The sequence below is a fragment of the Plecotus auritus genome, assembly GCF_963455305.1.
Source record: "Plecotus auritus genome assembly, chromosome: 1".
Classification (NCBI taxonomy): Eukaryota; Metazoa; Chordata; class Mammalia; order Chiroptera; family Vespertilionidae; genus Plecotus; species Plecotus auritus.
In genome coordinates, this window is record NC_137770.1 from 84,299,519 (window position 1) to 84,317,878 (window position 18,360).

The 18,360-nt window shown below is 52.1% G+C and overlaps 2 protein-coding genes across 2 annotated transcripts; both read left to right on the forward strand.

Annotated features, from left to right (window-relative positions):
• Positions 1 to 8,608: 8,608 nt before the first annotated feature.
• On the forward strand, positions 8,609 to 12,387 carry IL25 (interleukin 25; the record flags this gene model as incomplete). The annotated part of the gene is made up of 3 exons (XM_080663446.1): positions 8,609 to 8,723; positions 8,923 to 9,158; positions 12,132 to 12,387. Exons 1-3 carry the CDS (start codon positions 8,715 to 8,717, stop codon positions 12,385 to 12,387), a joined length of 501 nt encoding a protein of 166 aa, XP_080519572.1. The 5' UTR covers positions 8,609 to 8,714.
• A 1,122-nt stretch (positions 12,388 to 13,509) lies between these two features.
• CMTM5 (CKLF like MARVEL transmembrane domain containing 5) lies at positions 13,510 to 16,301 on the forward strand. Its single transcript, XM_080642951.1, has 5 exons — positions 13,510 to 13,883; positions 14,787 to 14,939; positions 15,570 to 15,662; positions 15,852 to 15,936; positions 16,034 to 16,301. Exons 1-5 carry the CDS (start codon positions 13,758 to 13,760, stop codon positions 16,045 to 16,047), a joined length of 471 nt encoding a protein of 156 aa, XP_080499077.1. The 5' UTR covers positions 13,510 to 13,757; the 3' UTR covers positions 16,048 to 16,301.
• Positions 16,302 to 18,360: the final 2,059 nt, after the last annotated feature.

Sequence of the window (18,360 nt, forward strand, 5' to 3'; positions counted from 1 at the left end):
GACAGGGCCTCTCGCCTCCCCTCCCCGCTCCCCCTCTTCTCCCCCCTCCCCCCCCCCCCCACACACACAGCTCGGGGCAGCTCCAGGTGTCTCTGGGGACGGAGAAAAAGGCCACAAAGCAAAAGGAGCAAGGGAGGCGAAGGAGGGGCAGGGGCCGGGGGCCTGTGGACTCGCCTGGCGGTGGGGTGGACACTAAGAGGGCTGTGAAGGCTCCGGGGGTTGCGCGTGGCCTTTAGGCTCACTTCTGCTCGCAGCTCCCCTTCCCTTCCCTCCCCTTCCCGGGCTCCAGGCTGCCCTCTCAGTGCAGTTTCTTTCTCCTCCCCTCGGGCCCTCTCCGCTCCCGCGCGGGGCTCCGTCCTGGGGATTAAGAGAAAGGAGGGAGGGGAAAAGGGAGGGGAGGGGCGGAGGAGAAAGGAAGACGCTCCCTCCAAAGGCGGTGTTGAGTTTCAGCTCACGACCCTGGGGCCAAACTGCACGCCCCTTACCCGCCCCTTTCCCTGAGCCTTCTTTCTCCCGCTGTCACCGCGGCCCTAGGGGTGGTCGGGTCCGCTCGCTCCAGGGGGCTCGCCTCTCCCTGCCACGCCCCCTCTCTCCCCCGCCAGCCCCGCGCCTCTCTGACTCCCTTTCATTAGCCCACATCTGTCTTTCCCGTTGCAGGGGAGGGAACGCACTCCTTCCGCCTTCCTGGGCTCCCCAGTGGAGCCTCTCTTCTCCCTTAGCATTGCCTTTGCAGGGGTGACAGGGTTAGCCGCCTTTCCTTCGGGGGCAGACCGGGGGTCTGGGCTGGCCGTGGATTCTGGCCCTGACGGAAGAAAGTGAAATGAAACCTGACTGTCTGGTCCCAGAGCTGCAGGCGGGCGAGTGGTGCTGTCCTTACACTCCTCCGCCAGTCTGGGCCTGTCCCCAGCCCTCTCCTGGCACACTTCTGTCACGAAAAGCAGGAGTGGGGACCATGGGCACAAAAGGCCAGAACTCTTTCAGAGGAGCTGGGATCTGGCCTTCCAGGAGTTTCAGCTGAAAGGACAGGGCTCGAGGGTCTCCACCTCTCCCGCCATATTACTGCTCCTTGGTGTGTGCGCACTCTCTCCAGCCCCACTTCTTTCTTTTCGGGCACAACACACATCAAGGCCTCCCGGATGCTGGAGTGAAGCCTTCTTTCTTCCGTTTTTGAAGTTCCTGGTATTTAAAAAGTGAGACGCCAAACAATTGAAAAGTTGTAGTCTATTTTCAATATTTACATTTAACAAATTAACACTTCAAACTGTTGATGTAAGAAACGTCCAAACCTGTAGAGATTTTTATAAGCAGTCACTTGAGCAAAACTGAAGACAATGTCAGGAAGCAAGATCTCAAATGGCCCTAGCGGTTTGGCTCAGTGGATAGAGCATGGCCTGCAGACCCAAGGGTCAAGGTCGCAGACCTTGGTTGCAGGCTCCTCCCTGCCCCCGGGCGAGTGCAGGAGGCAACCAATCAATGTGTTTCTCTCACATCGATGTTTCTCTCTGTCTTTTCCTCTCCCACTCTCCCTAAAAATCAATGGAAAAATATCCCTGGGTGAGTATTAACAACAAACAAACAAACAAACAAATAAATAAATATCTCAAATGCTGGGGGGTGGGGGAAGATGATTAAGGAAGGAACTTAAGGAAGATTACATGAAGGTAGGAGAAAGCAAGGTAACCGGATAGCTAACTAGATTATGGGATCCCTTGAAGGTGGTTAAGGGGGCCCATAATCTAGTCACCTTCAAGGGGTCTGGAAAAGAGGATTATTTCTGGCATTTCAAAGGTATGTTAACCTAGGTGCACAAGAACAATGGGCAGGACTTTCTTAAAAAACCTTTTACCAAAGAAGTTATACCCCCTATAACCTGCCCAGTTAGGAATTTATGATCAGATCACCCTGTGAAGTTATTTTTGGCCACTGAACTTGTTCATATCTACTTTTATATCCACAAAAAACGCAAAAAAAAAAATAGACTCTCTGTATAACCTCATTTGGCAAAAACGTTGACAGTCTAATTTAAGGCTCTTTGGGAACTTTAGGCCTTGGGCAGATAGATGCTTCCCCTCCACATTCCACAGGCCCACACATCCAGGCATTCCTAGGGGAGGAGGAGGTGAGATACCTGCCTTGACTGGTATTCTGAAAATACCACCCTTCCCTTCCCTGCTGCCTGGGTACCTATGAAGAAACCTCTGCAGAAGGGAGGGGTGGGACCTACACTGTGGATTAGGGAGAGATTCTGAGGTGAACATGAGGATGGACAATATTGGTTCTGAGCTTGGCTCTGAGATGGAGTGCAGACCTAGGCACGGGTCTGGGAATCCTGAACAGACTCCAACTCTCCTAGGCTGGTAGAGGAATTTTAAATTTCCAGATGCGTCTGAAGAGAGAGCTCCTCCATTCCAACTCCAGTCTGATCCAACTTCCAACAGACCCCAGCCCTGGGGGCCCTGACAGCTGGAACACAGACTCTCAGGGGGTCACTGTATGCCCAGGGGACTGCCAAGGCAAGTTGGGGTGGACAGAAAACTTAGATCCTGATGCTCTGACGGGCACAGGAGAAATAGATGGAGGTCAGAAGGGGCTAAGCAGGAAGGAAATGATAGGACCAGGCAAAATGGTTCTTTGGGAGGTGGGCAGTGGGGCTCAGTACCTGGGGAAATGTCGGTGGGGGCAGCAGAGTGCAAACCTGCAGGAAAATAAGACCGCTTCTCGACAGTCAGACTTGGAAGTGAATCCTGGTTTATTAGCTGTGTGATCTTGGTCAAGCTATGTAACATCTGATCTCAGTTCCTCATCTGTGACTGACTTGGGTGAAGCGTGAATAGGTGTAAAGTGCCCAGCACAGTGCTCTCCCTCCATGGCTGTTCCTCTTCACCTTGGCTCTCCCTACAACTTGTGCTTTCATGAAAGATGAAAGGGTTTTTTGCTGAGGGCAGGAGGAGGCTTTTCTCTTGCCTTATGCCTCATCTTTGCCCTCTCTTTCACAGAGGTTTAAGGTGACTCTAACTTGTTCAGAGAGAGAGTTGTGGGCCCCAGGTTAGGCTGGAGAAAGCCCAGCCTGCTGGGAAGCTAAGACTGGGAGGTCAGCCTTAGGCAGCCAAGTCCTTAGCTTTGAAGCTTGTCTTTGCTATATTCAGAGGAAGACAGGAAGGGGCCCCTCCAACTGGCTTTCTGCATCCCAGTCTTTTCTCCCCTTTCTAGCAGGACCAACCAGCTAGTCTTTCTCTCATCCCAACCTAGGATTTCATTGACCTGTTCTTGTTCCTCCTGCTATTCAGAATTTCTCAGGTGCTCACGGATTCTTCCAGTTCTTCCTTTGGACTCCTCAGCATCCAGATCGCATGGGTTTCAATCCTGGTTCCAGCATTAGCTGGCGACTTTGGCAAGCTACATGACCTCTTGGAGCCTCTGGTTCCCTGTCTGTAATGTGGGATAATAATGGAACCGATAGCATTGACTCGTTGTGAGGATTAAGAGAATCCCAAGAACAGTGCCTGGCTCATGATGTATAAATGTTGGATAAAAGCAACTATTATTGTTTTTTTTTTTTTGTTGTTTTTTTTTTAAATATATTTTTATTGGTATTTCACAGAGAGGAAGGGAGAGGGATAGAGAGCTAGAAACATCGATGAGAGAGAAACATCGATCAGCTGCCTCCTGCACACCTCCCACTGGGGATGTGCCCGCAACCAAGGTACATGCCCTGGACCGGAATCGAACCCAGGACCCTTCAGTCCGCAGGCCGACGCTCTATCCACTGAGCCAAACCGGTTTCGGCGCAACTATTATTGTTATTGGATGCCAGCGCTGGAGAGGAGGGGGGAGCAGAATATCAAGGACACAGTGCTGCTCTCGGGAAACTCACATCACCGAGATCATGCTTGAATCCAGTCAGTACCTCCCCACTGAACTTGGAATAAAATCCAAATGCTCCACCACAGTACCCTATGTGATCTGGTCCCTACCCACCTCTTCCACCTCATCGCATCCCACTCTCCCCCCAGCCTTTGTTTTCCATTTACACTGTCTTTTCTGTTTCTCAAATACATCCAGCTGTTTCTCACCTCCAGGACTCTGCATGTCCCACTCCCCCTGCCTGGGCCATTCATCCTTCCCTGCCTTTCTAAATTCAGGCAACCCCCTGCCCCATAACTTCCTATCTCATAATACTATTTCATTTTCTTCATAGCATTTGTTATTATCAGAAATTATCTTGTTTCCTTATTTACCATCTGTCTCCTCCTAAGATGGAAGTTTCATGAGGCAGGGACCTTATCTGGCGTGTACTCCTCTGCATTCCTACCATTTAAAATAGTGCCTAGCCCGGCTGGTGTAGCTCAGTGGTTGAGCATCAAGCCAGGAACCAAGAGGCCACTGGTTCAATTCCTAGTCAGGGCACATGCCCAGGTTGTGGGCTCGATCCCCTGTGGGGGCGTGCAGGAGGCAGCTGATCAATGATGTTTCTCTCTCATGATGTTTCTATCCCTCTCTCTAAAAAATCATATATATACATACTGTGTATATATATATATGTGTGTGTGTGTGTGTGTGTGTGTGTGTCTGGTGCCTGGCTGGTGTGGCTCAGTGGTTGAGCATCAACCCATGAACCAGTAGGTCATGGTTCAGGTCAGGGCACATGCCTGGGTTTTGGGCTTGACTTTTAGTAGGGGGCATGCAGGAGGCAGCCAATCAATGATTCTCTCTCCTCATTGAGGTTTCTATCTCTCCCTCTCCCTTTCTCTCTCTGAAATCAATAAAAACATAGAATGTTTCTTTAAAAAATAAAATAAAATAAAATAAAATAAAATAAAATAAAATAAAATAAAATAGTGCCTGGTGTAAAGTAGGTGCTCAATAAGTATCTGGTGAATGGGAAGACACCAGCACCCAGCTGGAGAGAGAGTTGTGGGGCTTCTTGTCCTGTGTGTCTGATTCTCTGTGTGTCTCCCAGGACAGATGGAGTTCTCTTTGAAGGCAGGCTCCTGAGCCTAAGCATCTTTGTAACTAAAGGTGACACTACAAATAATTAGCAACTACCGGTAGTACCATTATCGCCTTTAGTTGCAGGACCACAGGGAGTTTGTGATAGTGGGATACCCCGGGGCTGAGGAGATCATCTATTTACCAGCAGGAGCAGAGGTATCTCAGCATTTTAAACACCAGTGCCCCTGCCTCACATCAGGTGAGTGCAGATGAGCTATTTCAGGAGCTGAGGTCCAGAACAGCAAAGCTGGTTGGCACTTTTGTGGCCATCCAGGTTAAAACCTCCCACCCCACCCCACCACACTTCTACAGATGAGAAAGGACCAGAGGAGGCTCAAGATCAAGAGCTGACCAGAGGCAGGGTCTGGACTTCAAACTAGCAGGTGAGGATTTGAATGTCTTTCTGAGAAAGGGCAGGGTAGTCATATTCTAGCTTTCTGCAAGCCCCAGGAGCCTTTCCTGGCCAAAGGAGGAGGTGTATTCCATCACATCTTCCCTGCCAGGTGCTGATCTTTCTTTCCAGGAGCACAGGGGTGGATCTCCAGGTCAGGCTCAGGCAGGTGAAGACACACTGGGAGGCACCCTTGATGTCAGGTGCTGGGTGAACTTTTCTTTGCTCCCACCTTCAGCATTCTCCCCATTGCCACACCCATCTCCCCACACCTCCAAGGATTCCCTGGAAGCTGAAGTGACTCAGGGATTCCAAAACTAGTCACCCCAGGAGGGAAACCTCTGGAAAATGTTTCTCATGTCAGGGAGTCACCCTAAGGAGTCCCACAGAGATGCTACTGAGATAAGGACGAAGGCTGAGCAAACAGGGGTGGGTGGGGTGGGGGGGTAGGAGGGGGTGGCTCAGAGCACATGTTCTTTGTCAGGCCTGGGCATCCCTGGAAGAGACTGTGTGGGTGGAGGGACTCTGTCTCTGCCTTTCAGGGGTTTTCTCAGAGGAAGCCCTGCTACGGAGGCAGGGAACACCCCAAAGGTCTCTCCTGAAGGTCAATGGCCTGGACAACCAATGTGGGTTTTTGCAATATCAGCAAGTAATAAGTAGCTAGAATCACTTCCAGCTCTTTTGAACACCCCCTCCTGGACTGGAGCGGGGCTGGGGTGGGCAAGGTCAGGAGATCTGGGCCAACGTCAGGCTCTGAGGCTCTGATTGGCTTTGGGGAGACCCCTAAGGAGTCAGGTCTTCTGGAAAAGCACTGCCCTCTCAGAGCCTTTCCTGGGGTTGGAGGCTGCTCAGGAACACCCAGAGGCTGGGGACTGGGAGCGGGAGCAGTGGGTCCCAGCCAGCAGTGCTGAAGGCCTGAGTGCACAGGAATGCCCTGTGACCTTGGGCAGGTGCAGGTGAGACCTGTTCCAGCCCAAGCCCAGGTGAGTAGGAAAGCACTTACAGAAGGGACTTCCCTTCCCTTTGCAACCAGCAAGGGCAGCACAGGGTGGCACCTCCATGCCAGGAGCTTAGATTTGGAGTTGGTCAGGGCTGCAGTGGAAAACCAGTGTCGCCCCTTCCTGAGTGACCTTGAGGAGGTTACTCAGTTTCTTTGGGTCTCAGTTTAATCATCTTAATATGAGATAATAGGGGTAATAGTTTTCACCTCTTGTTTTTTTTTTTAAATATATTTTATTGATTTTTTACAGAGAGGAAGGGAGAGGGATAGAGAGTTAGAAACATCGATCAGCTGCCTCCTGCACACCCCCTACTGGGGATGTGCCCGCAACCAAGGTACATGCCCTTGACCGGAATCGAACCCGGGACCCTTCAGTCTGCAGGCCGATGCTCTATCCACTGAGCCAAACCGGTTTCGGCCACCTCGTGGTTTTATTGGAAGGTAAAATGAGCGGATACACCTACAGGCCTTGGCACCATCCTGGCACACACAGGACTGAGAGGCCAGCAGAGTGTGGAAGTGAGAGTGTCTGGGAGCACAGGGGTGAAGAGGGGCAGTGGGAGCAGGGTGATGCCCTCCTGACTCAGTGCTCTCCTAAATGCCCTGCTCTCCCAGTCGCCACCTGTTTCCTCTGAGCCCCGTGCCATCCTTAGTTCCAGGGACTTCACCGCAGCAGCTTCCCACAATCCTCCAGAATGCCCCCTGACCTCATTACAGCTATGCTTTGGGGCTGCTTTGCCCCAAAGCAGCGATTTTCAACTGGTGTGCCTCAAGAATATTAAGACATGCAATATCTGACTAGTCAAATAGAAAAATGACAACAGGCAACACAACGATAACTGTTGGGTGTGAATGAATCAAAATTATACCTATTATTTTTGTCAGATTGGCAAAAGATATAATATATTTTTTGGTGTGCTGCAGAATTTTAGTAAGTTAGTTTATGTGTGCCATGAGATAAAAAAGGTTGAAAACCGCTGCCCTAAAGCATTTGAAGAATTCCTTCTCATTCTATATTTAAAATTATTCCTGGTTCTCTTTGTTTACTTCCGGTGTCCTTGGTTACCAGAGGAGTACTTTCTAAGGGAAAGCACATGCAAATCAGGAAACATCATGCTAGAGATCATGTCAATACATGGTGTGTAGGTGTGTGTGTATGGGGGTGTCATGGAGGATGTTTGAGGGGGGTCAATGGGCGAGGATGAAGAGAAAAGGCATGGAGAGAAGTGGGCATGGCCTGCTCAGCGCTCCTCAGGCTGGATGGTCCCTGGCTGACCTGTGTCTTTGGGGTCAGGCCCAGCTTGAGCCATTGTGAAGCACACGCTCCCTCCTCTCCCCGGCCCCTGCCCCAGCTGACAGTGGCCCATGCAACTGGGGGCTCTAAGGCTGGGTCATGGCCTAAGAACAGCAGCTACCCCTACAATGACCTTGTTCCAATGGCCTTGTGAGTGGGGTTGGGGGCAGGCTGGTCCCTGGGACCTGGACCTCCTGTTGGGTCTTAGGTGAGGGAGTTATCAGGCCCCTCCTCTTCTTGGCTTTACCTTCTCATTTGTGCAATGGGAACAGTCACCCACAGCTTCTTCCATCAGATCCTGCGTATTCAGCCAACAAACTGATGGGATGGGGGACTTCTTGACAGTCCTATGGGAATCAGGGAAAGGGGGTGGGGGGCAATGGGGTTTGTGCGGCCTCCGGAGCAGGTAGTGGATGATGGGGAGATGTCATAGATGATGGGGGTTGTAGAAGTTGGGTTCATTGAAGATGAGGAAGGGGCCAGAGAACAGAAGGGTTGATGGTCACAGGAGATAGAGTGGAAATTTCACTAAGGTGGTTGATCAGGGGGACTTCTGAGAAGAAAGGGAATGATGGAGACAAGACCCAAGTGGGAGCAGCAGAGACCATGGAAATGAGGCCACTTTAAGAGAGGCCAGATAATGTTCCCTAATTTTGGCTACCAAGCCAACTAGGAAAATTCCCATAATGCCAGTTTTGAAAGTCTCAGAATTGCAGAATACTATTGCTTTGACCTCATACAAAAAATAAAATTTACCCAATAGGTTTCCAGGCTTACAATGATGTTCATCACAACTTCCATGAGTAGAGCATTTTAAGCAGCTCTGGAAACACTGTCTGGTTTTCTTTGGTTTTGTTTTGTTTTTTAATCTCAGGTTACTCCCTCCAAAAGGTAGTGGAAATAAATTTGAATAAACAAAACAGGTTTGCTGAAAATAAAACCAGGACTCTCAACTGCTCCAGCCAGCCTGCTTCCACAGGGCCCCGCCTGTCAGCCTGTACAGCACTGCGCTGGGTGAGCAGCATCTGGCAGCCGGCATGAACCAGGTGAGTGTGCAGAGGCTCGGTGGGGAGGGTGCCAAGTAGGACAGCCGCGGGATGTTTCTGTGTGTGTGGAGGGAAGCTGGGCTCCAAGGTTTGGGTCTGGGGGTCAGGTGGAGCAAGAAACCAGGATCTTAGGGAACAGCTGGGAGAGGGGCACCCAAACTAGATTGGAGCAGTTCTCTCAACTGGCCTTTTCCTACAGGTGGTTGCCTTCTTAGCAATAGTCGTGGGAACCCACACCCTCAGTTTTCGGCTTCAGAAGGACTGCATCCACTGGCCCAGATGCTTTCCCATCAAAGAACAGGACTCCACTGAAGAGCTGAACACTGTGCTCACACCTCCCCCAGAGATTGATAGCCTCACCCACCACCCAGTATCCTGCAGGGCCAGCGAAGACGGACCCCTGAACAGCAGGTCCATCTCTCCCTGGAGATATGTGTAAGTCCGCTGTCCCCTCCCGAATGCTTGCATGTGTACCAGGCAGGGTGTGTCTGAGGGGCCAAGGGAGTTCTACTCAGTTCCAACCTACCTGCTACTTTGTATCTCAGAGAGGCCATAAAGGTTTGGGGGGTTAGTCTGGGTCCTAGCTCTGACTCTTATTGGGTGACCTCGGGCCAATTACTCAAGGTTTCAAAGCTCAGGTGTTTTTCATCTGTAAAATAAGATAATACTGCATAGGTTTATATGCAGATTGTATGAAATAATGTATGTAAAACCTATATTGAGTACATAAAATGTTGGTTCTCTCCTTTACTCTGGCTCTTCCTCCATCTCTACAATGGTCATGCTTTTCTAACTAGAATATCAGGGAATCTTAGTATGATATGGATGCGAAGCATCCCAATAGCAATGCTCTGCACTGGGATGTGAGTGGGTCATAAATATACCAGGACAATGAAACCCTCAACTCGGGGGCAGTTGGGTGGCTGCTGACTTTGGATCATGAGCAGGCTTAGTCTTTCCCTTAGTGTGCCACACAAATATATATATATATATATATATATATATATATATATATATATATATATGGCATAATATGCTAATTAGACCAGACATCCTTCTGGAAGACCTTCCAGATGAAGCCGGGGCTGCGAGGGAAGCCCGGGTCCTGGGTGCTGGAGGGAAGCCGGTGCCGGCAGCCAGGGAAAGGAAGGCCTACACTTGCACGAATTTCGTGCATCGGGTCTCTAGTATATATATAATTTTAATCCTCACTTGAGGATATTTTTTCCCATTGCTTTTTAGAGAGAGTGGAAGGAAGGGAGGAGGGAGGGAGAGAGAGAGAGAGAGAGAGAGAGAGAGGGAGAGAGGGGAGAGAGAGAGAGAGAGTTGAGAGAGACACAACGATGGTTACCCCCTACATGTGCCCTGACCAGGACTGAGGATCAAACCTGTAACTGAGGTATGTGCCCTTGACCAGGAATTGAACTGGCAACCCTTAAGTCCTTGGGCCAATGCTCCAACCACTGAGAAAAACCGGCAAGGGCAACAAATATCATAATTCTCTATTTGTGCCACAATGTGAAAAATATTAGGAAGCACTAAAATCAGGGCAATAAAACAAAATACTAAAAACTAGGTCTTAGGGATCTCCTCCAAATTTCTCCTTCTGTCTTGTCCTCATGGGGTGTCTGTGTTCCCACTCCTCATAAGTCTAGGCTGGCTTAACCTTAGTTTCGGGGATGGAAGGAGAAGTTCAGTGGGTAGGGAGAAGGTTGGCTCTGATTGAGACTAGATCCAGGGTGGAGACCCCCGGTCACCATGCTTTGAAGTGGTGGTCTCAGAAGGTTGGCCGGGTCCTGGGAAAGCTGGGGGTAGTTGGATAACTCGGCTGGGGTCCAGACCTGTCATTGGGAGGCTGTGAGCCCCTGATAACCACTCAGGTGGCCTTTCCCAAAGTGGGTTCTTTGCAACATTCCTCCCACAAGCTGCTCCTCAGAAAAAAGTGATGATATCAAGTAAGTGTGGGTAAAGCTGCTTTAGCTCTGACCCCCTTGGAGACTCAATGTACTCAGCACACTAAAGTCTGAGAGAAGTCTACAGAAAAGATACCATTAAACTCATCTGGCCACAGACCCCCTTCTCTTGCAAGGTACTTACTTATTAGGGAACTCACTTGGGAAAATGCAGTGCTAGCTGAGCCCCAGCTTCTGCATGGAGAATGGTCTTACAACCTAGCAGGTATTTCCTGCTAGGCTTCTGGAGTTCCAGGCCTGTGGAACACCTACTTTTCACCTTTTTGGACCACAAGATCCCTTCAGAATAAATAAATGAGTCTCACCGTGCCCTCTAACATGTGCTTATAATATATGCACAGTGTACGGAGGAAGTGCAGGAAATGGATGACAGTGGCACCCTCTGGGGGAGTGGGACTGGTGGGGAGATAAGCCTATTAGTCACATATATATATCTTCTATATAATAAAGAGGGAATATGCAAATTGACCATCACACCATAACATAAATGGCTGCGCCCATAGCAGAGGCAGGGATTCTGTAACACAAGATGGCTGTGCCCACAGCAGAGGCCAAGATCCCATAAGGAGTCTTAATGAGCAATCAGCAGGGATCTGAGGCTGCTTAGCGCTGGGCAGGGGTAGGGGACCTGAGGCTGTGCCCCCCACCTGGTGGGGCTTGACAGGGGACCTCAGGCCGCGTCCCCCGCCCCAGCACCTGGCCCAGGTGACCTGAGGCCACGCCCCCCACCCAGCAGGGCTTGATGGGCGTGGGGCCAGCCAGGTCTGGATCTAGCTCAATGGGGATGGGGCCGGCTAGGTCTGGGTCTCGCGCGATTTCAAGGCGCACATAGGTGGGTGGGGACTTGACTCTGGTTCCTGTGGTGCACCCCAGACTCTGAAAGGAGGAAGATTTTCATATACATTTTACTAATTTTCTTTCATCTCTGACACTTCTATTATAGAGAAAGGGCAAATAGCAATATTAAAATATTTCCTCTAATTAATTCCCTTTTAATGTGCACAAATTTCATGCACCAGATCACTAGTATATGTGTGTGTGTGTGTGTATATATATATATATATATATTTTTTTTTAATTAAGAACAGCTTTTACTTTTATAATTGAAAACATCTTAAAATGTAATAACAGTTACAAAGAGAAACCTCATGCCAGAGCCCAGTGTGTACATCAGATGAAAGTGGAGCTGGTCTGGTGGAGGGTGGGAAAGCCATGCTTCCATCCTGACCCGCACATTGGGAAGGAGGGCGTGATTTGTTCAAAGTCACCCAGCAAGTGTGTGCCAGAGCTAGAGCAAGAAGCCAGGCCTCCTAACCACACCATTTTCTTCCTCTGGCATTTCCACCCACACCGGGCCCTCCCTGTTTCTGGCCCAGGCCCTGTCTGCCCAGCCAGCTTCCCTCTAAGGCCTGACTGACACATGCCATCCCTACAGGTTGGACAGGGACTTGAACCGTCTCCCTCAGGACCTGTATCACGCCCGTTGCCTGTGTCCACACTGCGTCAGCCTACAGACAGGCTCCCACATGGACCCCCTGGGCAACTCGGAGCTCCTCTACCACAACCAGACCGTCTTCTACCGCCGGCGGTGCCCTGGAGAGCAGGGTGCCCATGATGGCTACTGCCTGGAGCGCAGGCTCTACCGTGTCTCTTTTGCTTGCGTGTGTGTGCGGCCCCGTGTGATGGCCTAGTCATGCTGCCCGTGGCTGGTCTCCGGTTGGAACACTGGAGCTGGGTGTACAAGCATTTACCACGGTGAGCCAGGACGCCCCAATGCTCAGCCCCTCCAAAGCATCATCTGGAGCAATAGGATCGTGGGACAGGACAGGGACCTTAGAGGAAAACACACTTTGCACTTTTTGGAGTGGATGGGAAGTGCAGGTGAAGTGAAGGGGGCAGCTGCTGCTGTGGCTGCTGGAACTGGCATCCTGATTTCCTCCCATCAAGCTCTGCGCATTCCAGGAGGCCTCCGCCTGTCTCTTCCTTTCCCCCCATCCCCAGCTGCCCTCGTGAAGCACAGGCACTTTCTTGATATTTTCCCTTCTGCCAACAAAGAACCGCTCATTTCATTCATTTGTTCGTTCCTTCATTCGTTCGTTCGTTCATTCATTCATTCATTCATTCATTTAACACTCAGTGAACTTGTTACTAGTCTTCTGACATGGGTGACACTGAGGAAGAGGCTGTTATTGAGCATGGAGAGACTTATCCAAATAAATAATCTGCATTTAAAAGTGGCTTAATTTGTCTTTGGCATCCTGGTGCCTGAGCATCTTGTGGTCCCCAGCCCAGTCCCTTCTCGACCCCATGGTCAGCCCTCACCTACCGCTCTCTCCAGAGTTTCCGCTGTGGACGCCCATCCCTCTCTTTCTTTGGCTCCCGGGTCCACCTCTGAACACCGGGATGGGGTCAGGCCACCCCCCTGGCATGCTGGAGAGACAGAGGCCCATTGAGGCACTGCAGCAAGAACACAGCACCCCCTTGTCCCCCCAACAATCTGCTTTTGTCCTTCATCTTGGCTGCTGCAGCTGGGTCCTGGGGGTGCTGCCTGGCCGGGCTCCAATTCCCACCCTCCCTAAAGGGAAAAGGGAGAAAAGATGGGCCAAGGAAAAGGGTTAAGGTTAGGGGAGGGGACACAAGCTTCTTCAGGCTTAGGTCCTTGGGGGTTCCTAGTCCAGCATGTTTCTTGGCTCCACTCCCAACTCCTCCCGGTCTCCACAGACCTCCTCCTCTTCCCCCTCCTCCCTTCTCCAAGTCCGGGAGGGTTGGCCACTCCTCTCCAGCCCCTCCCCTCCGCTCCCCTCCCCATGTGCCTTCTGGGGGCCGGTGCAGGCACCAGCAGGGTCACTCTGGGCAGCTGGGTGAAGGCCCATGTGGGCAGGCCTCCCCCAGCGGCGGCTGCCTTCTCCTCGGACCCCACAGCAGGCCTGCACGCTTCACTTTCAGGTTTCTCAAGTGCCTTCTTTCTCTTGTCTGCTTCCCCATCTGCCAGGTTTCCATCTTCCTGTTTCCCTTCCTGGGCTGCTGGCAGTGAGGGGCTGTGCCTGGTGGGCCCGTGGAGATGCTCAGTGCTCTGGATCGCCGGGACCGGCCCCCTGAAGAGGGGGCAGCTGCAGGGCTCCAGGGCTTCGCTGTGGACAAGACCTTCCTCTCCTCCCTCAAAGGCATCCTGCTGGAAACTGAGCTGGTAACAGCAGCCACCCCAACCTGGCACCTCCATGTCTCCTAGCCCTGGTCCCCCCGCCCCGCCCTCCGCCCCCCTTTCCAGGCTTTCTGGGCACCCCTCTACCCGCAGCTGCCCCTCCGTCATCTTCTCCCTGCCTGCCTGCTACCTCTCTTCTGGAGGCAGTTACAGCCGGTTTCAGTCGTGCCAGGGAGAATTGAAGGTAGACAGGACAGCTTTCCGGGACATCGAGGGAGTGCAAGACACAGGGACGGGGTGGGGTAACACCAGCCTGTCTTTCCCGGGCTCTAAGATGGCCACTTCCTGGCATGTCCAAGAAGCCCAACTATCAAAAAGGGCAGACTGCCTGCAGCCCCATTTTACTGCTGTCTGTTCCCCACGAACATCTGTTCCCAGGAAAGGATCTCCCTGTAGTCACTTAGAAGGCCTCTGTATAAAGGCGAGTCTTCTACGCAGGTGCCCCCGACAGTGCCAGAGCCCACCGGGCCCCGGAGTCCACTGTGGGGCACTTTGTCTTCTAACCCTTGTCTTGCCACAGAGCCACAGGCTCTGGGCCTTGTTAGAGGAGTTTGAAGCATCGGGAGTGGGGAAAGGATTACGGGGCATGGGCTGCTTCCTGGGGCTGTGTTCTGTGCCCCAGCAGGACACCAAACTGCCTGGGCAGGGTCAGGCGGCGGCTGGTCATCCCTAAATTAAAAGATTCAAACCCGCCTGGGCTGGCAGAGGTGGGAGGCTGGAGACTGCCTCTGGGCAGAAGTCCTGGAAGTGGTTTGGGCCATCAGGGGTGGGGAGATCTTGAAGGACAGTGGTGGGGGCCAGCCTGGGGGTACTCTTGAGGAGGAGAAGGCCAAGGCCAGGCCCTGCCTGTGTCCCCTTCCTGGAAAGTCCACACACTTGGTCCCGCAGGCCCTGACTTTCATCATCTTCATCTGCTTCACCGCCTCCATCTCTGCCTACATGGCCGCCGCACTGCTCGAGTTCTTCATCACCCTCGCCTTCCTCTTCCTCTTTGCCACCCAGTACTACCAGCGCTTCGATCGGCTGAACTGGCCCTGTCTGGTGAGGGACCCCTCTCCCCCGCCCTGTTCTCCTCTGAATGCAGTTTTCTTTTCCTCTTCAGCCTCTCCCCTTTTCCTGGGTCCCTCAACTAGACAGGACTTTGCCCCAAGCTGCTGGGTCACTGACAATGAGGACACACATCCTTTAAAAAAATTTTTTTTAATTGATTTTTTAGAGAGAGAGGAAGAGACAGGGGAGAGACAAACATCAATGTGAGAAACATTGATCGGTTGCCTCCTATATGTGCTTGACCAGGGATCGATGCTTTAGTATACAGGAAGACACTCCAACCAGCTGAGCCACACCGGCCAGGGCAGGACACACATCCTTTAGTTCTGCTCTCCCACTCATCAAAGGTCCAATCCCAGCCCAGCCCTGCCCCTTGGCCTCAGCTGCTGAGTCTGGGTCAGCTGTAGCCCAGGCCCCTGGCTTTCTGTCCTGGTCTCTGCATTCCTTCCCTGGAGAGCATGTAAGCCCCCTCCCTCTTTTCTCTTAAGTGCTTTATGTAGTACAGGGTGTCTTTATGCAGGAATTCAGTGCTCGAGGGCCAAGTGCTAACTAGCCTGGAAAAGTTCAGGGGGATGCCCCTGCTCTCTGACTTCCTTTTGACCTGGAACCTCAACCCCCCAGGACTTCCTCCGCTGTGTCAGTGCCATCATCATCTTCCTGGTGGTCTCCTTTGCAGCTGTGACCTCCCGGGATGGAGCAGCCATTGCTGCTTTTGTGAGTCCAGACCCCCCAGAGCTCTCCAGTTTCCCAAGGACCTCTAGCTGGTGCTACTCACTTCCCTTCCTGTGGCCTCCCCGCAAGCCAGTGCCTGAGGCTCTGACCCACACCTTGCCCCCACCCATTCACTCTCCCTCCCTAATACTGGATGGACTTTGTGGTGCCATCCACACTCCTGTTCCACAGGTTTTTGGCATTATCCTGGTTTCCGTCTTTGCCTACGATGCCTTCAAGATCTACAGGACTGAGATCATGCCCAGGGCCACTCAGGGTGAGTGCCTGAGCTCTGGGAGAGGAGGTGCCCTTCACCCCCTGCCCCAGTGGCCCCAGCCTGACATGCCCTTTCCTGCCTGGCTCCATCTTCACAGGGGACCAGCAGTGACCCTAGGACTACAGCCAGAGCAAGGGGACAGTGGAGCTCAGGCACATCTCTCTTGGATTCACTAGCTCCCTAGCCCACTGTCCCCACCCCAGATCTACAGAGATGGAGACTGGCCTGAGACGTCACGGGGACCTGTTTGTGGGCCTGGTGCTCTAAGATCTGACTCCTGAGGAAGCTGGCTGAAGAGGGGTATTATGGAGAGAGGAGTGGGCAGGAGGAAGCTGGTCATTTCCAAATTAAAAGATTCAAATCCTACTGGTCAGTCTTTTTCTTCCCCAGAAGTTACACATATCAGGAATCCAAGGAATGATCCTGGGAACGCTGCCTGGAGCAGGCCTTGGTCCCTTCTGTGGGACCTGTCTCAGCACTGCAGAAGTGGAGCGCTGGACTGAAGATGTTGCAGGCACCCTTCAACACAGACTTCCATTCCACAGCTCTCTGTGTGCAAGGGCACTTTGTGGTGTGCCTGGTGGCTGGGCACCTGGAGTTCTGTGAGTAGGAATAGCCTTCCTGATGTGAGCGAGTGCCCATCTGCCACTCTGGTGCACACAGATTTGTTAGCAGGTTTGAAAGGTGTTTGCCTGGAGTGTGTTAGAGCTCCCCCTCGTGGTGTGGGGAGGACTTGGCCTGCAGACCTCAAGGGAGAGGTCAGCCTGTGGCTTCAGATGGCGGCCAGCCAAAGTTCCCAAAAGACAGTCACTGGAAGAGGCATTGTATATCAGCTCTCATTCCACAGAAGAGAAAGCAGGCCTGGTTAGGGGACGTGACATCCTTATTTGTGACTTAGCTGGGACTAGAGGCAGTGCTCCTAACACCTCAACCGGTGCTCTGGATGCTGTACAGAGCCCCCTTATATCAGAAAACATGATCCAACCTCGTTTCCAGCTCCCGCCACCAGTGGATCAACCTTCCCAGCTTGCCAGAATCCAGTAAATATTTCCTGAGCATTTTCTGTATACAAGATCCCTGTGCTGGGCCCCAGGGATTCAGAGGTGACAGGCGGGCCTGTCCTTTAGTATTCACAGACTGGGGAGAAGGCAGGCTAATGAAAGGTGGTCATGATTCCCCTTGATGAATGCTCTGGGAGAGCTCTGCTCAGGGGGAGTTTGGAGCAGGCACTGCCACAGCCCGGATAGTCCTGGGCAGCCAGGCTGTCCCCGCCCTGCCCCGCCCCACAGAATCCAGTGTGGCCTAGCTTAACAGCTCATCCAAGCTGACTTGCTGTTGCCACTCTCTAATGCTTGTTTGCTGGTATTCTGAAATGCCTTCCTTCTTCTGGGGTGCTCCTTCTAGATGCAGGCCCTTAAGCCCTGCCTGGGACTTAAGTCTACCCTGGACTCTGGTAGAGGTGCTCTGCTCCCCTTGGTGATAACCACAGGTCTCTTGATTTGACGTCTCTGGCCTCCTGCTTCTTGTTCTCTTAGCCTCATTTTCTGGCTCCTCACCAGAGCTGGAACCAACATTTTTGTGTTTGTCTGGTCTCTGCTTGCTGTTCTTGGGGTTTTATGCTTATCCCATTCTGAAGACTGGTGGCTGACCTTGGTGGGGGTGGGGTCAAGGCCTCAGAGGAGAGCTAGAAGGGGCTTAGCTAGGGGCATTCAGGAGATAAGGTGCCAGGTGAGGGGATGCGAAGGTGCTCAGGAGAGTCTGGCTGTAAGCACAGCATGGGGCAGGGATCTGCTTGGAGCAGAATGAGGTCAGCACCAGCCCTGTTTCCTGAGCAGCCATATGACCCAGACCAGACAGTCCCTAGTAGGAGCTCAGAGAGAGAGCAGAGTGCCATTTAGGTGTGTACCTGCATGTGCATCTGTGCTCATCTGTGTCTGTGTGAGAAGAAGAGATGAGACAGTGCTCAGGTTTGATCCATAATGGTTTGGACTCTGTCTGCTGGCCCCAGAGCCTCAGGCTGCCCTCATGATGAAGAAGCTGGGGTTAGTCCTGGGGATCATGGGGAGAGGGACTCCCTGTGGGTTACTTCTAAGGGGCTGCTGACCACAATGGGACCTGTCCCAACCTCTTTATCTGCATGTCCATTCCCAGCCAGCTCTGCACCTCTCCTGGCACCAGTGAGAAATTCATTTTGGAGGAAATGGGTGTCTCAGGACATTTTTAACCCCTGTGGCCTCAGAGGTGGGGTAGGTGGAGGATGGCTTCAGCTTTGGCACTAAAATTCTGTTTCCCAGTGTCTAGAATTGGCTCACCCTTCTGGTGCCTTTGTTTTCTCCACTTCGGAAATGTCTCCCTCTGGCCCCTTATCTGGTTGACTGAGCAGAACTGGAACTCATGACTCTGCTGCCTCAGGGAGACACCTCA